The sequence below is a fragment of the Linepithema humile genome, chromosome 4 (genome assembly GCF_040581485.1).
Source record: "Linepithema humile isolate Giens D197 chromosome 4, Lhum_UNIL_v1.0, whole genome shotgun sequence".
Taxonomy (NCBI): Eukaryota; Metazoa; Arthropoda; class Insecta; order Hymenoptera; family Formicidae; genus Linepithema; species Linepithema humile.
In genome coordinates this window covers 18302693-18324068 of record NC_090131.1, presented here as the reverse complement: position 1 = coordinate 18324068, position 21376 = coordinate 18302693, and the positions used below count along the sequence as shown (strand labels likewise).

General features: G+C 37.5%; 1 protein-coding gene across 1 annotated transcript; it reads left to right on the top strand.

The window, feature by feature from the left end:
* The first annotated feature begins 3035 nt into the window (after positions 1 to 3035).
* On the top strand, positions 3036 to 4713 carry LOC105670885 (adult-specific cuticular protein ACP-22). The gene is made up of 2 exons (XM_012364629.2): positions 3036 to 3443; positions 3930 to 4713. Exons 1-2 carry the CDS (start codon positions 3378 to 3380, stop codon positions 4605 to 4607), a joined length of 744 nt encoding a protein of 247 aa, XP_012220052.2. The 5' UTR covers positions 3036 to 3377; the 3' UTR covers positions 4608 to 4713.
* Positions 4714 to 21376: the final 16663 nt, after the last annotated feature.

Below are 21376 nucleotides of genomic sequence, written 5' to 3'. Positions count from 1 at the left end.
AGAGTCGGCGTTATTAATTTCATCAACGCGGTATTTTTTTCGTCCGTGAGGCGGTCTCATCCGCGCAAATGCAAATTGATTTTGCGCGGGACGACGTCCCGAACTTTCAATTGGCAGTTCTTATTCTCCGCTGAAATATTTTTTTGGAGTTCGAGTTTCTTGAACTTTATACCGCAGAGCGGGTGGTTGCGGTGGCGTAAATGCGCTCTAAGTGCACCGGCGGATTCTCGCGCGCTACGACGACAGTGCGGGCAGACGTCGTCGACAGCGGGATTTTCGCGTAGTCTGCATTTCTGCTTCACCAACCGCAAGCGTAACCTTATGCAATAATGGGAAAGGCTTTGGAGTCGACCAGACTGCGGCTCTCATGAATATATGGATAGATGTTCTCGCGCTCAAGGTGTTTATCAAGCCGTTTTCTAGTTACGCCCTTTCCGCTTCTGCTACGCCTTCGCCCCTTCGAACACAAACATAATTTGCGCCCCGAGAGATGAAAGAGATTTTTAGCTTTCTAGATAGTCTTGAGATTTCAGCTTCTTGGTAAGTACGGATACTTCCGCCTGATAAAAATTGTCTGACAGAGACTGCGCTCATGCATTTTTATGCTCATATTTAATTTGATTGTTTTCATTTTGTTGTCACATTGACATAGTTAACAAGTGATACATATAATTTTACATAATAAATTTTCATAAAATATAATAAATATTTACTTGTATTTTAAATTAAAAATTATATATATTAATAAAAAAATTTACTCGCATACTAATTTTAAAAATAATATAAAACGAAATTTAATTATTGAAATAAATCCAATTGATTGAATAAAAAAACGTTATGTTAATGTAAAACAAAAAATGATTGTGTAAGTAATAGGCGCTTGCAAGTGAAATTGTAAGTGGACTCATTTGAAAGTTTGAAAAGATTGTAAAATGTTTTATTAAGCTGTTAGTTGGATAAAAAATTGATATCCGGCTCTCTCTTTCACTCGTGTATTTTATTTTGTCAAATTAAAACTTGAGAAAATGTATCAAATTCGTTTCTTTATAATCTTTTATTCATTATTTATAATCATTGCGATTAAAATGCATTAATTGCCTCAATTATATAATGTCATAATTATGAAAAAGATATTCATAAATACAGGCTAGCTTGATAAAGAGAAGGTTAAATTAATAATCAGCAAGGGGACAGAAGATATTTAAAATAAATAACATTTTAATAATTAAATAGAGAAAGATAAAGATTATCACGCGTACATTGTACACCACATTACATATGAAATGTTTGATTATCACGTGCATTTTAGTCGTGAAGGTGCAACATATTATTGTACATAAAAGTTCAACTCGGTTAAATGAATTTGTAATTATCCTCATTAAACAAAATCTGTATAATGATCAATATATTAAACAATCGATGCGATTGTTTACTAAATAATGCAAATGTTTGCAATGCATTGAAACTTTGCCATGATCCGTACGAAATATAAATATTTATTTAATATGCGAGTCGCGCTTCATCTGGCCTGCAATTACAAGGATCGGTATATTAAACGAAACGCTGTAATTGCATATCTTCTGCGGGGTAATTATTTTCGAACAAATCATCCTGTAAGTGAGACCTTTTGCAAAGATGCCATTCGAAACACGTTTGCGCAGTATCACACATTAGTTTACTTAGGTCGCCAATAAAATATCAGCTGGAAATGTACAAGTAAAAGTTATACTTAACGCTAAAGTACTCAGAATTGATTATGAAAGCGGTTTTGATAAAAAGTCGCCGCGCATGAATGACTAAAAGCAGTTGCATGTATCTTTATAAGATCTGATAATGGCGTATTATAATTAGAGCACGCGAGCGTCACGAAAATGAGAAAAACATCGCTTTCGCTTCGACATCGGCTGATTCAGGTTCAATACGTTATTCGCGACGCGCTTGATTACCAATCGAAACCTTCGACCAATCTTTGCGTATCTATTAAAAATATTACGGAATAAGTTCTTATGTAAAACTCGACGAAAACGATTGAAAAGACGACAATAGCACGCTGATTACTTTTACGATATGTCAAAACGTAAATTTTTACGTCACCTCTTTCATAATCGACAACGCGTGTACCATCGCCCGACGTTGTAATACTTTAATAACTTCCTTCGCGCATTGCAAATATATTTTTTTTTAATTAACTGGGCATCAAGCATGATGCCGGCATACATAGCGTGTGTGCGTGTCCGTGACACGTGGAGAAAGTCTAAACGTCGCACCTTACGTGTGCATCGCTACGCGCAACAGATTTTGTCACTTAGATTTACGGTCGCAAGCCGTCGAAATTGAATTCGCTCGTAAAGTCGGTCGTAGCTTAACTAAGGAAGATTTCGATGTGTACGCACACGAGAGCGGATTCCGTTCTCCTGGGGTGGCATAACGCGATTCAATTTTCGCAAGAGTTATGCGATATCAAAAGAAAAAAAAAAAAGTTTCTTTCGAGTCATAGCTGTTAATTGCCCGGTGATTTGAGTGTATCGATAAGAGTTACGTCTAGCGAAACCTCCTGTGTGTGAGCGCTATTAAATATCTCTCCGGAGGAAAGCGTACGTGCAAACAACCGTAGAATTAAATTTGTAGGATCCTTGTCGCAGGCGATTGCGCGACGACGCGTCCGATTAATTCCTCTGTCATATTACCAACCACTTGTGCCTCCACTTGTGTATTAGACGAAAGCATTACCTAAAAACAAACTGCTGTGTGCTATTACAGCTTCACCGAGACTTTCATAATAATTTTAATATTCTGGCAAGCATCAATTTTATATAATTTAAAAAAATTATATTTCGCCTTTTACGAGGCACAATCATTAATAATAGTATACCAACATTGCGTATTATTTATTGCTTCGCTCATCGAATTTCCTGATTGTCTCTGTCTACGCGGCAAATAGCGCTGCATTATGTAAGGCATTGAGAGTTATACCGTTATGAGAGCTGTATCGTTATGTCCGGGAAAATTTACAAGGAGCAAGTAGAAAAAGCAACAAAACGTCCGGCGCGCTTGTGACGTTTCTGCCGCCGAGATGAAAGAAAGAAAGAAAGCAGGGGTTAGAGTCGGCACGCGAAAGATCAATTGCGGGCTCTAAATTATGGTTCTTCCTCGATTGGAGCTAGACGGGGGCGGCAACGCTGTGCCGCCCGTATCCGGGCATCCGGCAGTAATCAGACTTGTCGAGCGGCGAGCCCGTGGGAAAACGGCTTAATGCCGAACGGTTTTGCACGGAGCGGCGAGCACAATCGGGTCCACCTTAAGCCGGCGTTCCGGCGTCGGACGAGTGCGATTTTCCGGGGAGTGGGCCGGCGAGCACGGCGAAAGTGTCGGTATATATGCTGCTGATTGGCGAGATGCAACCTCAGTGTGCACTCCCGAAGGCTACCATGAGCACTTCGCAGGTGAGCTTGCGCCGCTGGCACAGCGGCGCGTACGTAGGGCTCTGACGGGGTCCCTTTAGGGCAGTGGAAGATTATGCGCGGGATTATGCGCCTTATGAGGGGGCATCGGGATTTAGCACGGCATTTAGATAATTACGGTGTTGCACTTCTCGCGCCGCAGTGTTAGAATTATAGAGATCACGGTGTGATTTTTTATCTTCCCTCGATGAGTGAAAGCTCCGCTGAACAGCGTGGCGTAATTAGATACTTCGCATTAATTATCCTTTTTGCCCAGTGCATCGAATTTTGTAATAGCAAACCGTCGTTGTTTAGTCACCTCATACATCGCACCTTTCGAGACTTTGATTTAATTCGAATTTTTTCTACACCGCGCAAAGCGTAAAGCTGCTATTAATTCAAAAGGGACCCTCAAAGAGCATTCCGAGTTGACCAGTCAATCCAAACCTTGGCGATGAAAGACCGCAATTAAAACACGTTTATTCGCAGATCCTCGTGCTCCTCGCGCTTGTGGCGACGGTGGCTCTGGCCGCCGAGACCAAGAAGCCCGACGGCAAAGGAGCTGCCAGCTCAAAGGACATCAAGAGCAAGCGCGGCCTGGAACTGAGTCTGGGTCATGGCGGTTTTGGTGGCGGCGGTGGTTTTGGCGGACACGATTTCGGCGGTGACTTCGGCGGAGGATTCGGCGGCGGTCTTGGCGGCGGCGGCGGCGGCGGCGATGGCGGAAAAATTTCCGGCATCACGATTCATCGCGAGGTCGCTGTACCAGTCCCGGTGCCTTACACCGTCGAGAAAAACGTGCCGGTGCCGGTGCACGTGCCGGTGAAGATTCCGGTGGACAATCCGATACCGTATCACGTACCAAAGCCTTACCCGGTTCCGGTGGAGAAGACCGTACATGTCCCCGTGGAAAAACCGGTCCCGGTGCCCGTCAAGGTGCCCGTCAAGGTGCCCGTCAAGATACCCGTGCCCTATAACGTACCTGTAAAAGTACCCTACGCCGTAGAGAAGGAAGTGCCTTACCCAGTCAAGGTGCCGTACATCGTTAAGGAATCCTACCCGGTCCTGGTGCACGGTCATCACGGCGGCGGCGGCGGCGGCGGCGGTGGCTTCGGACACGGCGGCGGATTCGGCGGTCACGAGATCAGCTTTGACCTGCATCATTGACGATAGTTGAACGTCAATTGATATTAACGATTACCCTTGTATATAATGATTGCGTTTTTCTTTTTTTACACGTGCTGTCTTAGCAAAATAAATATTAAATTATTAACACGGCGTTTTTCATTGACCGATATAGCATTTCCTCACCTTTCTATCACAAAGGCTTAAGCTTGAGTTTGATTTTACAGCGAGCGATTAATGATTTCTCTGAACTAGCATGTTACTCTCGCAAGTCACAGTTTGTTTATTTCTACCAATTTAATTGCGCAGTCATAATGCAAGTCATGTGACAAAAGGTACACTTAGAGTCTATGAAACCGGCTTGTTGAATTTTCTTACGTAATGCACTTGAGGAGGTATTGCGAGTTATGATAACTACTACGGTATATATTATAAGTGGAATCTTAACTACTTCCCGTGAAACTAAGCGGAACATGTTACAATGTGGTTACCGGGCGACATGTGAAAGTGTCTGTACCAGTCATCATGTTACGATTTCAAGTTGGACGTATCAAGAAGCTTATTATCTAGTTAAAGATTACGCAGTAGAATATTATAGAACTCTTGAGTGTCTAAAATGATATCTTATATGCTCTTTTAACTGCAACATTATAACGCAATATATAACGCAAGCGCGTGATGAATAGATATCTGGGATAATTGTATAGATTTAAGGAACTTGGTGCTTGACTTGCATTTTCACCGAAACATTTTCTTGTACAGAGAAAATTCGCGAATCGCAGTAAAATTGTCTGGAAAAGTCTCGAGAAATTAAATCGTGCAATTTTTTATTTCATGCAGTAATAAAATATAAAAATTTAGAATTGTCTGATTTAGAATAGGTTACATTTAAATGACTGTTTATTCGCGAGTCGCGCATACAATAGAACTTTGAGACACTCTGTACATGTCGTCTCGAGATCCATAAGTAATTAATGTTACGCGTGTGTTTCACAAATCATATGCCGACATTATATTCCGAGATAAAGTCAAGTGTGTGCACGTCTCGCATACCGGTCAGGTTTCTCTATTCGAAGTACAAGGTAGATCATTCCACAGTCAAGGTTGCTGGAAGAAATAATATCGAATGTTTGCCTTGGGCGAATCATATTCAGGCGTACAGAGGAGCGCGCATATAGAGGCTATACAGTTTCTCCCGGTGAGAGGAGAGCTACGCGAACGGAAAGAGAGTGATTTCCGTAATCTGACTTCCTTGACGGTAACATTTCTCAACGGCTGCTGCGGAGGTTATCGGCGTTACGTAAATAGATCGATCGATCTTACATAACTATTATGAGAAGAAAGTAAGCACCTTTACCATTAGCGAAATCCATAATAACGATATCGAATTCTACATTAGCAACGTTCTGTAGCAACGTTTCACTCGGTGAGCACCAAGTATTGCTTTCGTTTATCAATCTGCACCATCGATGATACGCATGTATTATCGATGCTCCGTTCTTTTTTTTTGTCGAGTTTAGCGATAATCCCGTAATCTGTATTACATCAGTCCGAGGGACTACGCTCTGATTATTTTTCAGTGCAATATATATGCAATGCGAGTAATTGCAATGTCTTGTTAGGGATCCGAGTATCGGTGAGCTGCGACCGACGAATAACTCGCGTTGACCCGAGGCAATCGTTATAACAGTGCACGGAGATGAATCGAAGCCATAATTTGTCCTTGTTAGAAGCTCCCTGCTTTCTTGCACCATCGCCTCTTTATGCTTAATTATTATCGCACGCCGTCGTTAACGAGGAAGGGAACAGATTCCATACCGTTATTCTTCACATCATAAGCAATGCGCTGCGAAGTTCTCATCGCGAAGTGCGTTACAAATTCAATCTTATCTCTTGCTCCGTACCTTTTCATTCGGATATCATAGATTCGTAATGAGGAACGTCTAGAATTTTTGCTATGTATGTGTAATAAGATCTGGAAGACTTGAGACTGCTGCAAGTAATAAGCTTAGTAGTTGATTAAATTAATTTTGTTGATCGTCGTAATTGAAGATGCAGTGATGTATTCTAAATAAAATTATATAGCAAATTAAATCCCGCTCGGATATCTTTAAAATTGATTTTTACAAAGAATCTTTATTCTTTTTTCGATATGAAATAACGTGGAAAGAGAAGGTAATAAAAATTATGAAAATTATTATCTGCAGAGTTTCCAAGATATTGATCCGCCGTTTAATCAAATTAATAGAATAGATGTTGCATATTTTATCAACGGCAAAAACAGAACAATATCTTTTCAACGCTATAAAAATGCAAGTGCGTGGTTTACGAGGGACGTCGCGACGTCTAGTGACGTCATCGTCGCCACGAACATCCGGCGCTTTAAAATCGTCATTTATTCTCATAGTTCGTTAGCCACGTCGTGAAATGAAGTTGTTCATAGAGCTTTCTCTTGATACGTTGCTTCGCGTAAATAGAGAGAATCCTCTGCAGAGCATCTCTTCTGCGTAAAGATCCTCTAAGAGCGGCTGTTCTCACGTAGAACCTTTATTCAGTACCTTATCTACATCCTTTTTAGAAAAAGAGCTACATTATATTTTATGTTTATTTTAAATTAAATTATATTAATAACCAATTTTTTTTTACATGTAACATGTTTTTGTTGCAATTTATAGATATTATCGACACGCATCGAACAATAGTTTATCAGCAATATATCGAAAAATAAATGTTACTATGTACAATACATGGCTATGTGTACTTTTAATTCTAACATAGATGCTGATAGCATATTGATAAGACAAGTGTTCTATGAAAAAGACGAGGATGATTTCTTTCTTAGGTTTCTTTCCATCGCAATTGCATAAAAAAACTTTGTTCTCATAAAGCTAACATATCCGTATGTGCATTCGTTAAAATAAAAAAAATATATTTATTTTTAATCGCAATTAAATCTTTATTTTTAATTATAAATTTATTTATTATGTTTTAAGCTTTAATATGCGTATTAATGTGATATTACATAATAAAAATATGCTATGATCATATTATTACATTTCCAATTCATTATATTTTATAATAAAAATATACTATGATCATATTATTACATTTCCAATTCGTTATATTTTTTTACGCATGTCGAGAGAAATATTATTACATTTTCCACTCGCTGCGTATGTGCACTATCTAATAGAGATTTATTTTATTTTAGTGTAATATAAAATATGATATAAACATGTAACTAAGCTGTTATTTATTATAATTTTTATCTTACTGTAGTAAGTTAGCATTGTAATTATAAAAAGTTTTATTTAAACATTAATTAGGTGGCAAACATAAAAGTAATTTAAATAAGTAGATATTTCATAGTGTTTACAAACGAAAAATCTTTTTTTCTCTTTTTTTATCCGCCTTGCTCGAATTTTTAGACTTGTGCAATTAGTTAACAATTTTCTGCTTTGCAAAGGTAGAACTGAACTAACTACCGTGTATGCCGCAATCTCGCTTCAGTGAAACCGCGTAAGGAACCAGCGATCGTTAATGTAACATTTCGTTAGACATGCATTGAAGTAAGTGCGCTCTAAATGCAGTCTAACAGAGAGTTCAGATAATAACAGGAAGTGAAATTACATAAGAAATAAAGATATTGCTACACTCGCCAACTTAATAGAAATAATAAAAATTTAAAATAATACAACAAAGAGTATATCATGAATTTTTTTTAAGAGGCCTTTCTTTTAAATTAAAAAACAAAGATGCGTAAACCTTTCATTATAATATTGCAGGAAAACATATAATGAAAGAAAGTACGCAGTCGCTAATTACAGACAATTCTCAAATGGAATCTTGTTTTCAAACATCTTTTGCGTTATATGCGTAATTTCATTAAATTGTCAATTAGTTAATTAATTGCCAATCTGCTGTTAACACAACTACAACAGACAATGGCGAATCAATTATTGCAAAACTTACCATTCCGAAGAACGTTTCGTTAATCGATTGCTGATGTAAATGTAAACGTCAGACTGATTTAATTTGCTCACGTGCTCTAGTACTGTTAACTAACATGACATCTTAATGGACAGAATTCCTTTTTTAATCTTGTAGTATTCTTTTATGTCGTTTGCGCAGTAGCAATGCTGATCTACTCGACGCGAGATCGTGTTCCTTTTTTTTCGCTCGCTGTAGCTATTTATCGCTGACTTGTAATTCATAGCAAAAAATATTTCCGTGTCTTAAATAGGCTTCGCCCGCTGTTAGCGGAGAGAAAGGTGCGGTTGAGAAAAAAAAAACAGTAAAACGAGCGTTAAAGCCCCGATCGATTTGAAATCAGCATTGTACACCGAGGTCGCACTCCTTTCTACGTTCTTCCTCCTTCTTCCTGTCGCGACTAATGAGATGCCGGGTAGGAAGCCTGCTTTAAGGCCGTTCCGCATAAACGAGCCTGTTTACATAACTATAATAGTGCAATTATTACGAGTCTATGTTTAGCTCTTTGAACTGCTCACTTCTGTCTTCTCGTGTTCTTACTTTCTATCGCGTCCTTTTCATCTGCTTTGCTATATTTTTTCCCTTCTACTCTCACATTTGTATCTTAATAAGAATTTAAAGACTGCATGCTACAAGTTGAAAATATTTAAGTTTGCACAGACAATTTAAGTAGATAAACAAGAAGTATTGATAGCTTTTTATTACGTACTTTAATTCGAATAAAAACTTACAGATTACGTGTAAAACATTGATTCTGTCTCTCCTGACATCTTTTGTTATCCTCCATATTTAATTTGACATGAATTGATTCTTTTACTTCTCTGTCAAATATATCAGTCTTTTTGCGAAACGCGAGAAAAGCTATTTTCTATAAAAAAAGCAATTTTTCCAGAAATTTCACGAGCGTGTTAAATAATTAATATCTACGGACAACACAATCCTTGTAACATAATCCTTGTATCTTGCAGCTTTGTGGCTTCCTGGCTTTACAGAGACATAAATCATACATTAAGCCTGTTTCGTACCAGCAGCTTCGTGTTAATGGACGCGTAATGTGCGATTGCTCGATTTCACGGGGTTCGCCACAGCTGCTACAGTAACGTCTGATATCTCAAGGTAACGTTCTGCCAAATCAATAGCTAAGCGAGTATGTGGAGCGTCTGATAGGTCAATTAGGAAACACGATTATCTATCTATTCTACATTGTAAATATATATCTATTATATAACTATGTATTATAGAGCTAATAAAGAACATTTAAAGTTCTTTATCCTTACATTTGTGTGTAGATTGCTGCATTTTAATTCAAAGTTTATACCTCTTTATTGTTAAATAATTGTTAAAACAAAGAAAGCTTAGCAAAGCTCGTAAAATAACCGTAGAACATTGTCCTACAAATGCAACAATTTCATGAATAAGAACGATATTAGACGATATTCGAATTCCAGGCGCGCGGAAAGGTACACTGAATATATCTAACAAGTGCACAGCGTACCCTTGCGATGCACTGCGAGAGAAAGAAAGGAGATTTTGAAAATCATTAGAAACCGTACGGTAATGTCGGAATCAGCGTTAACACAACCGTTGTTTTAAAAGAGACTAAAAATCTTCGGCCCGCACAAATTATGTCCGCCTAGCTAGACCACTTTGTACAAATTCAATAAAAAAATTATATAATTATGCACTAATTATGCACTCACTAAATCTATAAAGAAAAAATTTTGCACTCTTTTAATTTAGCATAAAAAATTTTCTTTTGAGCGCATAATTATATAATTTTTTAATTGTATTTGTACAAAGTGAGAGGCTAGCTAGGGAAACGTCAAATTGTTCTTGTACACGCTATTTGCAACGCGGTGCGATAATGTCTACAAATGAAGTTAACGATGCACAGCGTGTTAATAATGCGCATACTTCGGATACGATAATTAAAAGATTTACTGGATAATGTGGACAATGCGCGCGCTAAGAGCCGATAGGTTGGCAAATAGTTTGCCAAATGTAATTCACGTATTATACGCAGTTAATGCACGTCGAGTATGTATTGCACAAACGCGTAATGTAAGAGACGCGGAATGAAAATGGATAGCAGAGCTGCGCGGGTACACTCAATCTATTTAAACATATATTTCGATAATTGAATATCGGTAATGGTATATGAATGATCACATTAATAGTCTTTTCATTCTTATTGATTAATTACTTATCGTAACTTATATAAAATATACTGCTTTTCACGGTAGAAAGACTTTTGTATGTTAAATTTTGTTCACGATCAACGATTAGTAATTTTCCATTATGTGAAACATTTAAAGAAAATAACGGTTGCAGAAACGTGCTACTCGTTTGTTTTGTACCATTATGAAACGAACCCGTGTTGACTAAAGATAGACTTCCGTCCGAGCGCGCGTAGAAATACGGTTTGTTGCAGAAATTCTTTTCCATTATTCTACGTCACAACGATGATCAATGGCAATGGAAAACGTCACTGATAGTGCATACATGTTCCCCTTTTTTACAATACAAGTGTGCGATAAATTGGAAAAAAACTTTCTCTTAATTAATTCCGCGTATCGAGGTTATATCTACAGTATATTACATGATCATAGAGTTCTGCTCGTGTTTATTCAGCTGATTGAATACAGAGTCTCTTTATGTTACATGATTTAATTAGGTCACACGTAAAATCATAATCATTAAAAATCTCAAACGTTTTGAACGTTTTGAATAAATACTCCGTATTTAAAAAAAATTACAAAAAACTGTTTTAAATTTGCAAAAAATATAATATTTGATATGCAAAGTTATCATATAAAGTTTCAAAATTAAGATAATTAATTTTTTAATTTATAAAATTGAAATAAATTAAAATAAATTTAATTTATAAAATTAAAATATATAAACAACAATATATTTAAAGCAAAATTAAAATATATAAACAACAATATATTTAAAGCAAAATTAAATATATATCTATAAAAGATATAATAAAATAATTAATATTATAAATATTAATGAATACTATGCAAGATATACATTTGAGTTTTACTTTTAAAGCATCCTCAGCTCAATGAACTATCAAAGTTGTTAAAGCTTGATAAGCCAACCGATAAGTCACAAATCACACAATGACTCATGATTATCAAAAGAGCTTGGGAGATTTTTGTACACTTCTGTACAACGAAAAGCTTTCAGGTGGTTTGGAATAATACATGTATAAAAGCTGAGCTAGCGTCTATATCAGTCGCTCGATCATTGAAGATGGAGAATGCTACGAGCTAAAGCATTACATAAACAAGACTGTATTGATTTGTAATTGTTTCATTTAATTTTGAAAAGACAACTAGAATATGTAATATTTTAATTGCAAAAATTACATAATTTAAAATATTATTACTTTAATTAATTGCCATAAAGTTTGAAAAACGGTTAATCCACTTATAAACATGTACAAACCATATTTTTATTAAATTATTAAAACTTTTTTTATATTAAAAAATATTTTCGACAAAACAATTTTATAATTTTAATTAATTTTTTTTAATTTTACTAGTAAAAAATAAATTATTTTATTTGATACCTTATGCAACTATTTTATATATAAAATAATGTAATTTTCGTTTGCGAAAAATTATTTGTTTGAAGTAAAACCACTGAAAATTTTTAATGACTATGGAAATAATTGTTGAAAATATTATTTTATATAAATCTGTTTAAAAAATAATAACAAATAGACAATTTTATTTTACTATTTAAAAAAAATATTCTTTGTTCTAAAAAATATATTAAATTCAATATTGTACTTCAATATCGCACACTTTTTTAGTATATAGATCATCTCAAAGAAAAATAAAAAAACAAACATAAAAAGATAGAATAACCTTTTTATGGATCTGTGCGCCACATCTCTCGCTACGCTCTCGAAGTCGAATAAAATTTTTCTTAATTAGCTGCTGGATGAGCAAAGATACATGCCAGCATTTCCGTGAGTGTAGAATCCCCATGGGGCACCGTACCGCCACTATAGAATGCCGCGCTCGTGTACGTATAATGAAATACTGTGCAGCGAAACGTTTGATCGCGCTCGGACGATACGCGTTTCGCTATATCGACCGCAGACTGCCCTATCGGAACGAGGAACCTGCAGCAGGACCAGGATAGGCTCCCGAAGCATCGGGAAAAGCAATATGCACAGGGTCAATACCGCAAATAGTCTCGATCAGCATATTCGTGGATTAATATGACGTTCAGGTAGGTACGTAGCATCGAGAGTTGTATGCCCTGCAACTTTGACCACCCCCCGTGTGACCCCGCGTCCGGTCCGGCGGCAGCCGAAATTGTTTCGAATTCTGCTGCCGGCGAATAAACCGCAACTGTATCGATCAGTCGAACCCTAGGAGCAATGGGGTCGTTTCAATTAACAAAACCGAATTTTCGCCATCTGCGAGGCTCAAAAATGCGACGGTTTATCGCGGGAAATCCTATACGCGCGTCCGACAGCTGGACCGCGAAAAGATGGCCTACGCGCACAGGTGAAAATCATCGAAGAGATAATTAGTCAATTGGATTTCCGAGATAACGAAGTGCTGTCGACTGAACGTCAATACGATCCGAAGATTAATTAGGTATTTCATTTGACCGAGCGCAGCCGACGGGCTCAGCTGATTTATTTCTGCGGCTTATATACGATAGTATTTGAGTGGGACCACATAAGCGTTTTCAAATAATTCCGCAGTAGCACTGCGAAAGCATTTCGTTTCACGCTATCAGGTAATATTAAAGCAAATTTTAACAATTATACGTTTATCGGTATTCACAATGTAATTAAATTATTGCTTTACGCATGAAACTTTCACTCCTGCATTCCATATCAATAACATTTATTTGTTTACCAGTTTCATTTTCTTTGCTTGCATAATTGGGCCGGTAAAATCCAATTTATTTGTTAAAGAGAAATATACTTGATGCTTAATACCAGCATCGTGTTGGTTGAAGTTTACGAAATTTTTCGGAATTCTATACGTTCTTTTCATCTGTTCGAAATCGGTACGCGCGGTGGTCGATACAGAACGGCGGCTTTACCTAATCTGATGATCCCATAACGTATTTTAGAGCTGCTAAAATTCCATGCTAGTAGATCTTACGAGCGCACGTTCTCGCAAGCACGATATCTTGCTGGCATTATGTTATTGGATCGCAGCACAGGCCGCGAGACTTTCTACCAAGAATAGAGGTTTCTCGGCTTAGCATTCTTTACAAATGTCCTCCAAGTTCTCAGAGTTCTGCTTGTTCACTTGCTCCCGACTACGCTTGTACAAGTAGCACACACGGTATGTATATATTCGTCTACGGCGTGATACGTGTTTGCAGTCGTAGTCTAAGTTATTTAGTTCACTGTGGAATAAAAATAATATGAAAATATTCTCTCGCGATCAATACTGCAGAATTATTCGACTTTACAATAACGTAATTTTTAGCGGCAAAATAGTACTTCAATTATTTTGTCGGATTCATTGAATTGTGGATACTTGAGCTACAATACGTAATATAAATTTGTGCATGCTGATTATACATTGAAAACCGATTATTTTCACGTTTCTGCATTCACGAAGAAATGCCGACGATGTAATCGCGAAAAATATGCAGCAGATAAGAAATTTCTCGTTGTAAAATGCTCAAACAATGGTAGACGGTAATAGCGTCACTCTCATAGGATTTCTGCAGATAATGGGAACACTTCCTAGGGCTTAACGACGTAGCTTTGTTAGATTATCGAAGCTTGCAGCTATTGAGAATTTCTATGCTTAAGGGATAATTGGGAATTGTAGTGGCGAGGCGCGCAAAGAAAGTATCGAGAATGAGATAGGAATAATGTCGTCATGGATTATATCGACTATAATCGGCTTCTACGGTGAATTCGCTTAATAAACCGAAGACCGTGGCATTTCGCTGCGCAGAGACATATGCACTTTGCGGTTTTATTTGCTATCAGGCGAAACTTTGCGCCGTTAATGCTTCTACGTTACGGATAATGGTGGGATTAGATAAAACGGAACAATATGTTTGCCGAATCTACCGCATGGTAACGTGAACTCATGCGGCATACGATGAAAATTTGAACGCCCAAAACCACTATCGTGTACACAAAACTGCTAATATATTAGTAACTCAATATTAAATAATTCAATCGATGCCAAACTAGAATTAACATTGTCTATTTCTTTAAATATTTTATTAATATTATTCTAAATTGAGCGTGTATGTGTACGTGTGTAATATTTTATATCGCGAAATAAATAGACTTTGTATACACAATGCTGAAATCTCGTGTATATAGGAATAAAAATCAATGAAGATGTAGTCTGAAGAGCGTTAGAGCTTCTTGAAGAATCTTCAACGATTTCTCAGATACCTAAGAATCGGTGCGCAAGGTAAAGGCTCTTAAAGAGAAGAGCGTAGATACTGCGGCTAGACAGGCGAGACCTCGGGGGATTTGAATTGAATTAAGAAGACTAATTTAGGCTTAATCCTCGGGTTAATTTAAAATGGGGAGGTGAGGCTCTTAATCCTGATGGATAAAAGGCAACGACATCGTGACGACGCTCAACGACGACGAAACGACGAGGCTTCACCGCAAACAGAGTTTCGGAGACTAAGTGTTTAGAATTGCACAATCCTTTCAGAAACATAATTCTAGATACTAAAGTTGATCAATGTTTTGTATCAATGTCACTTTCCGATAATATATAATCACAAAAATTTAATTTATTTACACTCATTAAATATACAAAATCATCATATTTCATTGGAGAATTTCATTAATTTATGATAAATTATGCATGCAATTCTCATTATTAGTTTATAATTCGTATCGTTTTCAGCAGTTTTATAATTCGAGTACTTTTCTTTATAATATTTCAAGAATACATGTCATTAAAATTTTTATAGAAAAATATAAAACCTTGATATTTTTTCAATATTGAATACGATATTCAATATTTTATTTCTGATAAATAGACGGTGGTTGCTTTCAAAAGTAATTAATATCAATATTCTTCCACTGGATGTTTTGACGATTACTCGGTCGCGATTGATTGTAAAATGGATATCATCTGTTTGAAGAAAGAGTATATGTATTTAGTCACGGGAAAAATAAAATGAATCATGACACTGCCGTGTCGTCTCGATGTGTTGCCGACTTGGCAAAGTTCTTCAGACGGACCTCGTTGAATGAAGCTGCGTCAGCGAGTATCGAAATGGACACTTGTCCAAAATTGAGTTATCGCTACAGCAACACGGTGCTATTCAATCATCACTATTTGTGACACGAGTTTGTTTGCAAAAAACACAATTTAAGAGTAAGACAGCTTATTGAAATAGTTTCTATATTATTCTCAGAAGTTGTAAGATTAAAGAACCACGTGTCATCCTAACAATTAGTTCGTGCAGTTCCAACTATGCGGGTATCCAGCCCGAAGACAGATTTCCTTGGAGGCCAATTCGCGAATCAACTTTTTAAACTTTCTGCCGGAGGGAAAGAGGGCTCCATAGCAATAACTCGAGCATGTCTGTTCGCCGCGGACGTGAAAACTTCTGCCCAAAGGGTTGGCGACGTACTTTTGAAAAATTTGAACATGACTGCTCTTTAGAGCACATTCTATTTTCAATTTACTACTATTCTGAGGAAAATGTTAAATGTATGAAGATAAAATGCAGTAATATGTTATGTTAAATTAAATCTTGGCAATACAGAAATCCATTATTTTTACATTTTTCTAATAACGTTGCCACAAACATGGTAAATTTAATTAAATTTTATAAGCTAAATAAAGATTAACACTGTAAATAATATAAAGTTAAATGTATAAAATAACTAAATTAATTATTTAAAAAATACTGTTTAAAATATGTTTTAAAATTTTATAAACTTTTTTAAAATATTTCCATAAGAGATATTTTACAAATATATATCTGAACATAATATTACCAAGAGTTTCGCTAACAGTACGAGCAATAAATTACGCGGAAGAACATCGACAAATCGTATTATTTTCTAGAGAAGCTTTGCGAGAAGCGTGAATTATAATGCTGATTAATGTTGTTATTACTTGGTGTACCATAATTAGTATAAAGACAGTGAGTTAATCTGACAATTAGACGAGATAATTCGACGTGAGAATTCTCGTGCCGTGCAAGAGAGCGCCACGACCGATCACTTCGAATTTGCGAATCGAGGAGCAATAGATGGAGTTCGCGCCTTGTCATTAATCAATCAGTTAATTAGGGTCATTTCGCTATTAGGGCTCGTTATGGTTTGCGCTCTCCCCACAGTTGGTCTTTGACAGTCTAAAGTGCAGCGGTACTACGAGTATTGGCACCATTAAGTGCAGCGAAGCATAGCGTATATTTCGAGAACCAATTCACGTATATATGTACGTATCGCGAATAAATGACGAGACACACTGAAGCTTATCGTCTAAGATTCCGATAATTAGTGAAATATAACAATCATCACTAGCTCTCCACATCAGTATTGATTTTCTCAGGAAACTGATAGTCTCATTCAGCAATATTATTCGCCACGACGTTAAAGTTATCTATGTGACGTCACGTTAAACGCCGAGTTGCATATTGTTTTATCGCGCCGACATTCTTATGGGTTGTATATATGCATATATATACACATATATATATATACATATATATATGCGTATATATATATATATATATATATAATATATATATGTATATATACGCGCCAGGAAAACCGAGCCGTGGGGCACTGTGCCAGGGGCTGTTCTCGGGCGTCGATAAATCCGGGGTTAACACACTGGCATTTTAAACGCGATGTAAACCACCTGTAAAGTGCCCGGTCTCGCCGTGATATCTCATTAACTTAACTCACGGGGAAGGGGTTATTGCGTGCCGTGCAAATGAGATTTGCCGTTTGTTGATTTTTCGTCATTTGTCGGAATTGCGTGCGGCGTGTAAACACGCGCGTACGTACGAGACACCAATTCACTTCCCTCGTCGCAGCAATATCGCGGCTGATTTACTTCACGCACACACACGTTACTGTCGCTCTTTTCTCCAGCTCTCTTCTCGAAATACGCTTTTTTTTCGACGATTTATCGCGCCGCTTGTTTAATTCGCAATGTTCCAACGATTGCAAGAGGTTCAATGATTTCAACGACACTCACGGGGACGTTTTATTTTTTCAATTTTTTATTCCCCTCTTTTTAAGAGAAGCGTTACTTTATGTGTATCGACAATAACGCGAGTTCACTCGAAACAATTAACAATCGCGGCTTTGTTTCGTTATTTGCTATTCTATTTTATGATAGTAAAATGTTGCAAAATATTATTCCGTTGACAGTTTTATATTTAATCTTCTATTGTTCTGATTCCGTTTTTAGATTATTTACATTTAAAATCTAATATATTACATTTACTTATTTTTATTTCCAATTTTACAGTCTTATAGTTTGACGTGGTTTATATTATATTTTTTTACGATATTATTAATCTGCACACATATAAATTCATTGTTTACATTAAACGACGTTAAAGCAGCTCGTTTCGTCGGCTACGTGCGGAAATAGATTTGAAGTCGCGAGGCATAAAGAAATGTCTCGCAGTAACTGTCTCAATTTGTATCAAAGCCACGCGATTTCTTTGTTTTCCAAGCGCGCCCGAACGATTTAAATTGCCAGGTGGTCCACAACAAGGGCGCAAATACCGTGATACGCTATGTTATCGTTTCAGGAACCGTTTTCCGGGCATTCTGGGAAAGCCGCGGCAGAGCGTTCGCGGATTCCCGTAGGATGACGACGGGAGAAGGTATATAAGAGGGATAATATCGTGTCTAGTGGGATTTGTCGGGGGTAAACAGAGTGCACGGGGCTGCTGCAGGCAAACGTATTACCGCGGGATATCTTATATACACACACGTTTCGCCCGCCACACTACTTTCGCTTCTGCAATGATGCTCGCGCAGGGATTGCATCCTGCGCCCCTTTTCCGTCGCGTCGTGCGCGCTCCGACGATAGATTTCCGCTTCCCTCGTTCATTGCGATTTGTTTCCAAAGCCGCGAACTGCGAGAGCGCACTCCGCGTGACGTATCGAGTGCACTCTACTCGCGAGCTGTCGACTGCACGGATGGTGCATTTACGTTGCATTTCATTATGGATTTGGAATGTGTGAGTAAATCCGAGTTTCATATGATTTCGGTATGTTGTAAATATATATGAATCGCCATAATGTATATTTATTTGTAAAAAAGCACGACACACCGATTAAACATCACGAAATGTCAGAGTAGTAAGTCGTTCAGCAAAATGGTTTTTGGCAGCGTCGAAATCAGCTTATTTCCACTGTTTAAACTTCGCGAAAGCGACCTTGATATCTGAAACAGGTCAAGCAGAGTAATGGTCGTTTCCTGGCCAAATAGATTTGGCGAGGTTCTATCCTTTTATCCCGTAAATTTTCTCCAATAATCTGGAAACTTTTCAAGGTAACGCGCAAAAGGATAATCGTTGTAAAGACTGCGCTAGTCTTCATGCTTGTGTAAGCAAATAGGGTAAAATGTATCCTTAGTGTGCAGAAAATCCCGGCGATTTTCGAAACTCAATGATCCAATATAAAATGATATTTCAATATATGATTTTATCTCAATAATGTTATCGTTAACGTTTATCATCGTGTTTATTACATTGTTAATATTAATTAGAATCAATTTATATTGCATAATATTTGCTCAGTTTTATAAAATTTATCAAATAATTATACCACGCTATTGAAAATAAAAAAGAAACTTTTCATTCTCTAATGTTTCAGAAACTGCTTTTACCTCTAATTTGGATTTCACAATAAAACGCTCGTGTTGGGTTCATACAATATGAATCGTGCTTCGATCGTATTTGACGCTGCCACGATCGAAGATACGTGGCTCAAACGATGCCGAGGCGGCGGTTCTTCTCTCTCGAGGATCGTGCGAACCGTCGGAACATCCGAAAATATCCGACCATTTTCCAGCGGCTGCCATTCCCAGGCCACATCCGCGTGCGATGCCCGCCCTTTCCGCTTCGCGCATTTACGGCGCGCCACTCGATACTCCACCTGATGGTTCATCCATCTTTCGCGCATCGACATTTAGACATTTCGGCTGGGCGCTGCCCGATGCTCACAAATACTAGCATTTGCCTGCGGCTCTACGTAAACAATCTATACATTTAAGCGCGAGAATATATAATAAAAGAAGAATGTTAAAAATAGGTCGATTTTGGCCCATGGTGTGGAACCAAAACTACAAATGGTTTCTTATAGATTTTATACCGTAGAATCACGTGGTAAAGTCCGTTTTCCTCTAGACAGCGGGGAAAGTACCAAAATCGACCTATCTTTAACATCCTCCTTATGATATCTAATTGTCAATATAGCAGCATTCTCAGAGCGATCTTTGACGTCGTACGGTCAGACAATAGCCGCCCAATAATTCCCTTGCTCCAGTATAAACTCCATGCAATTCTTATATCTCTGCCAGAGAGACACATCTCATCCAACAGAAATTATAATATCTAATTGTCAATATAGCAGCGCTATGAAAGCGATCATTAACGTCGTACGGTCAAAGAATAGCCGCCCAATAATTCCCTTACTCCAGTATAAACTCCATGCAATTCATATATCTATGCTAAAAAGAGGCAGCTTGTGCAACAGAAATTATAATATCTAATTGTCAATATAGCAGCGCTGTCAGTGCCATTGTTAGCGTCGTACAGTCAGAGAATAGCCGCCCAATAATTCCCTTGCTCCAGTATAAACTCCATGCAATTCTTATATCTGTGCTAAAGACAGCCAGCTCATGCAACAGAAATTATAATATCTAATTGTCAATATAGCAGCGCTCTCAGAGCGATCATTCACAATTAGATATTATAATTTCTGTTGCAAGAGATGTGTCTCTCTGGCAGAGATATAAGAATTGCATGGAGTTTATACTGAGGGAAGGGAATCATTGGGCGGCTATTCTCTGACCGTACGACGTTAATGATCGCTTTCATAGCGCTGCTATATTGACAATTAGATATTATAATTTCTGTTGCATGAGCTGGCTCTCTTTAGCACAGATATAAGAATTGCATGGAGTTTATACTGGAGCAAGGGAATTATTGGGCGGCTATTCTCTGACCGTACGACGTCAAAGATCGCTCTGACAGCGCTGCTATATTGACAATTAGATATTATAATTTCTGTTGCAAGAGATGTGTCTCTCTGGCAGAGATATAAGAATTGCATGGAGTTTATACTGAAGGAAGGGAATCATTGGGCGGCTATTCTCTGACCGTACGACGTCAATGATCGCTTTCATAGCGCTGCTATATTGACAATTAGATATTATAATTTCTGTTGCATGAGCTGGCTCTCTTTAGCACAGATATAAGAATTGCATGGAGTTTATACTGGAGCAAGGGAATTATTGGGCGGCTATTCTCTGACCGTACGACGTCAAAAATCGCTCTAAGAGCGCTGCTATATTGACAATTAGATATTATAATTTCTGTTGCATGAGCTGGCTCTCTTTAGCACAGATATAAGAATTGCATGGAGTTTATACTGGAGCAAGGGAATTATTGGGCGGCTATTCTCTGACCGTACGACGTCAAAAATCGCTCTAACAGCGCTGCTATATTGACAATTAGATATTATAATTTCTGTTGCAAGAGATGTGTCTCTCTGGCAGAGATATAAGAATTGCATGGAGTTTATACTGAGGGAAGGGAATCATTGGGCGGCTATTCTCTGACCATACGACGTTAAT

What these genes read in the sequence shown, in the direction of transcription:
- LOC105670885 (XM_012364629.2), top strand. Translation starts at nt 3,378, where the DNA reads ATGCTGCTGATTGGCGAGATGCAACCTCAGTGTGCACTCCCGAAGGCT. An exon ending in CTACCATGAGCACTTCGCAG is followed by an intron (nt 3,444 to 3,929) that starts GTGAGCTTGCGC and finishes GTTTATTCGCAG; the next exon opens with ATCCTCGTGCTCCTCGCGCT.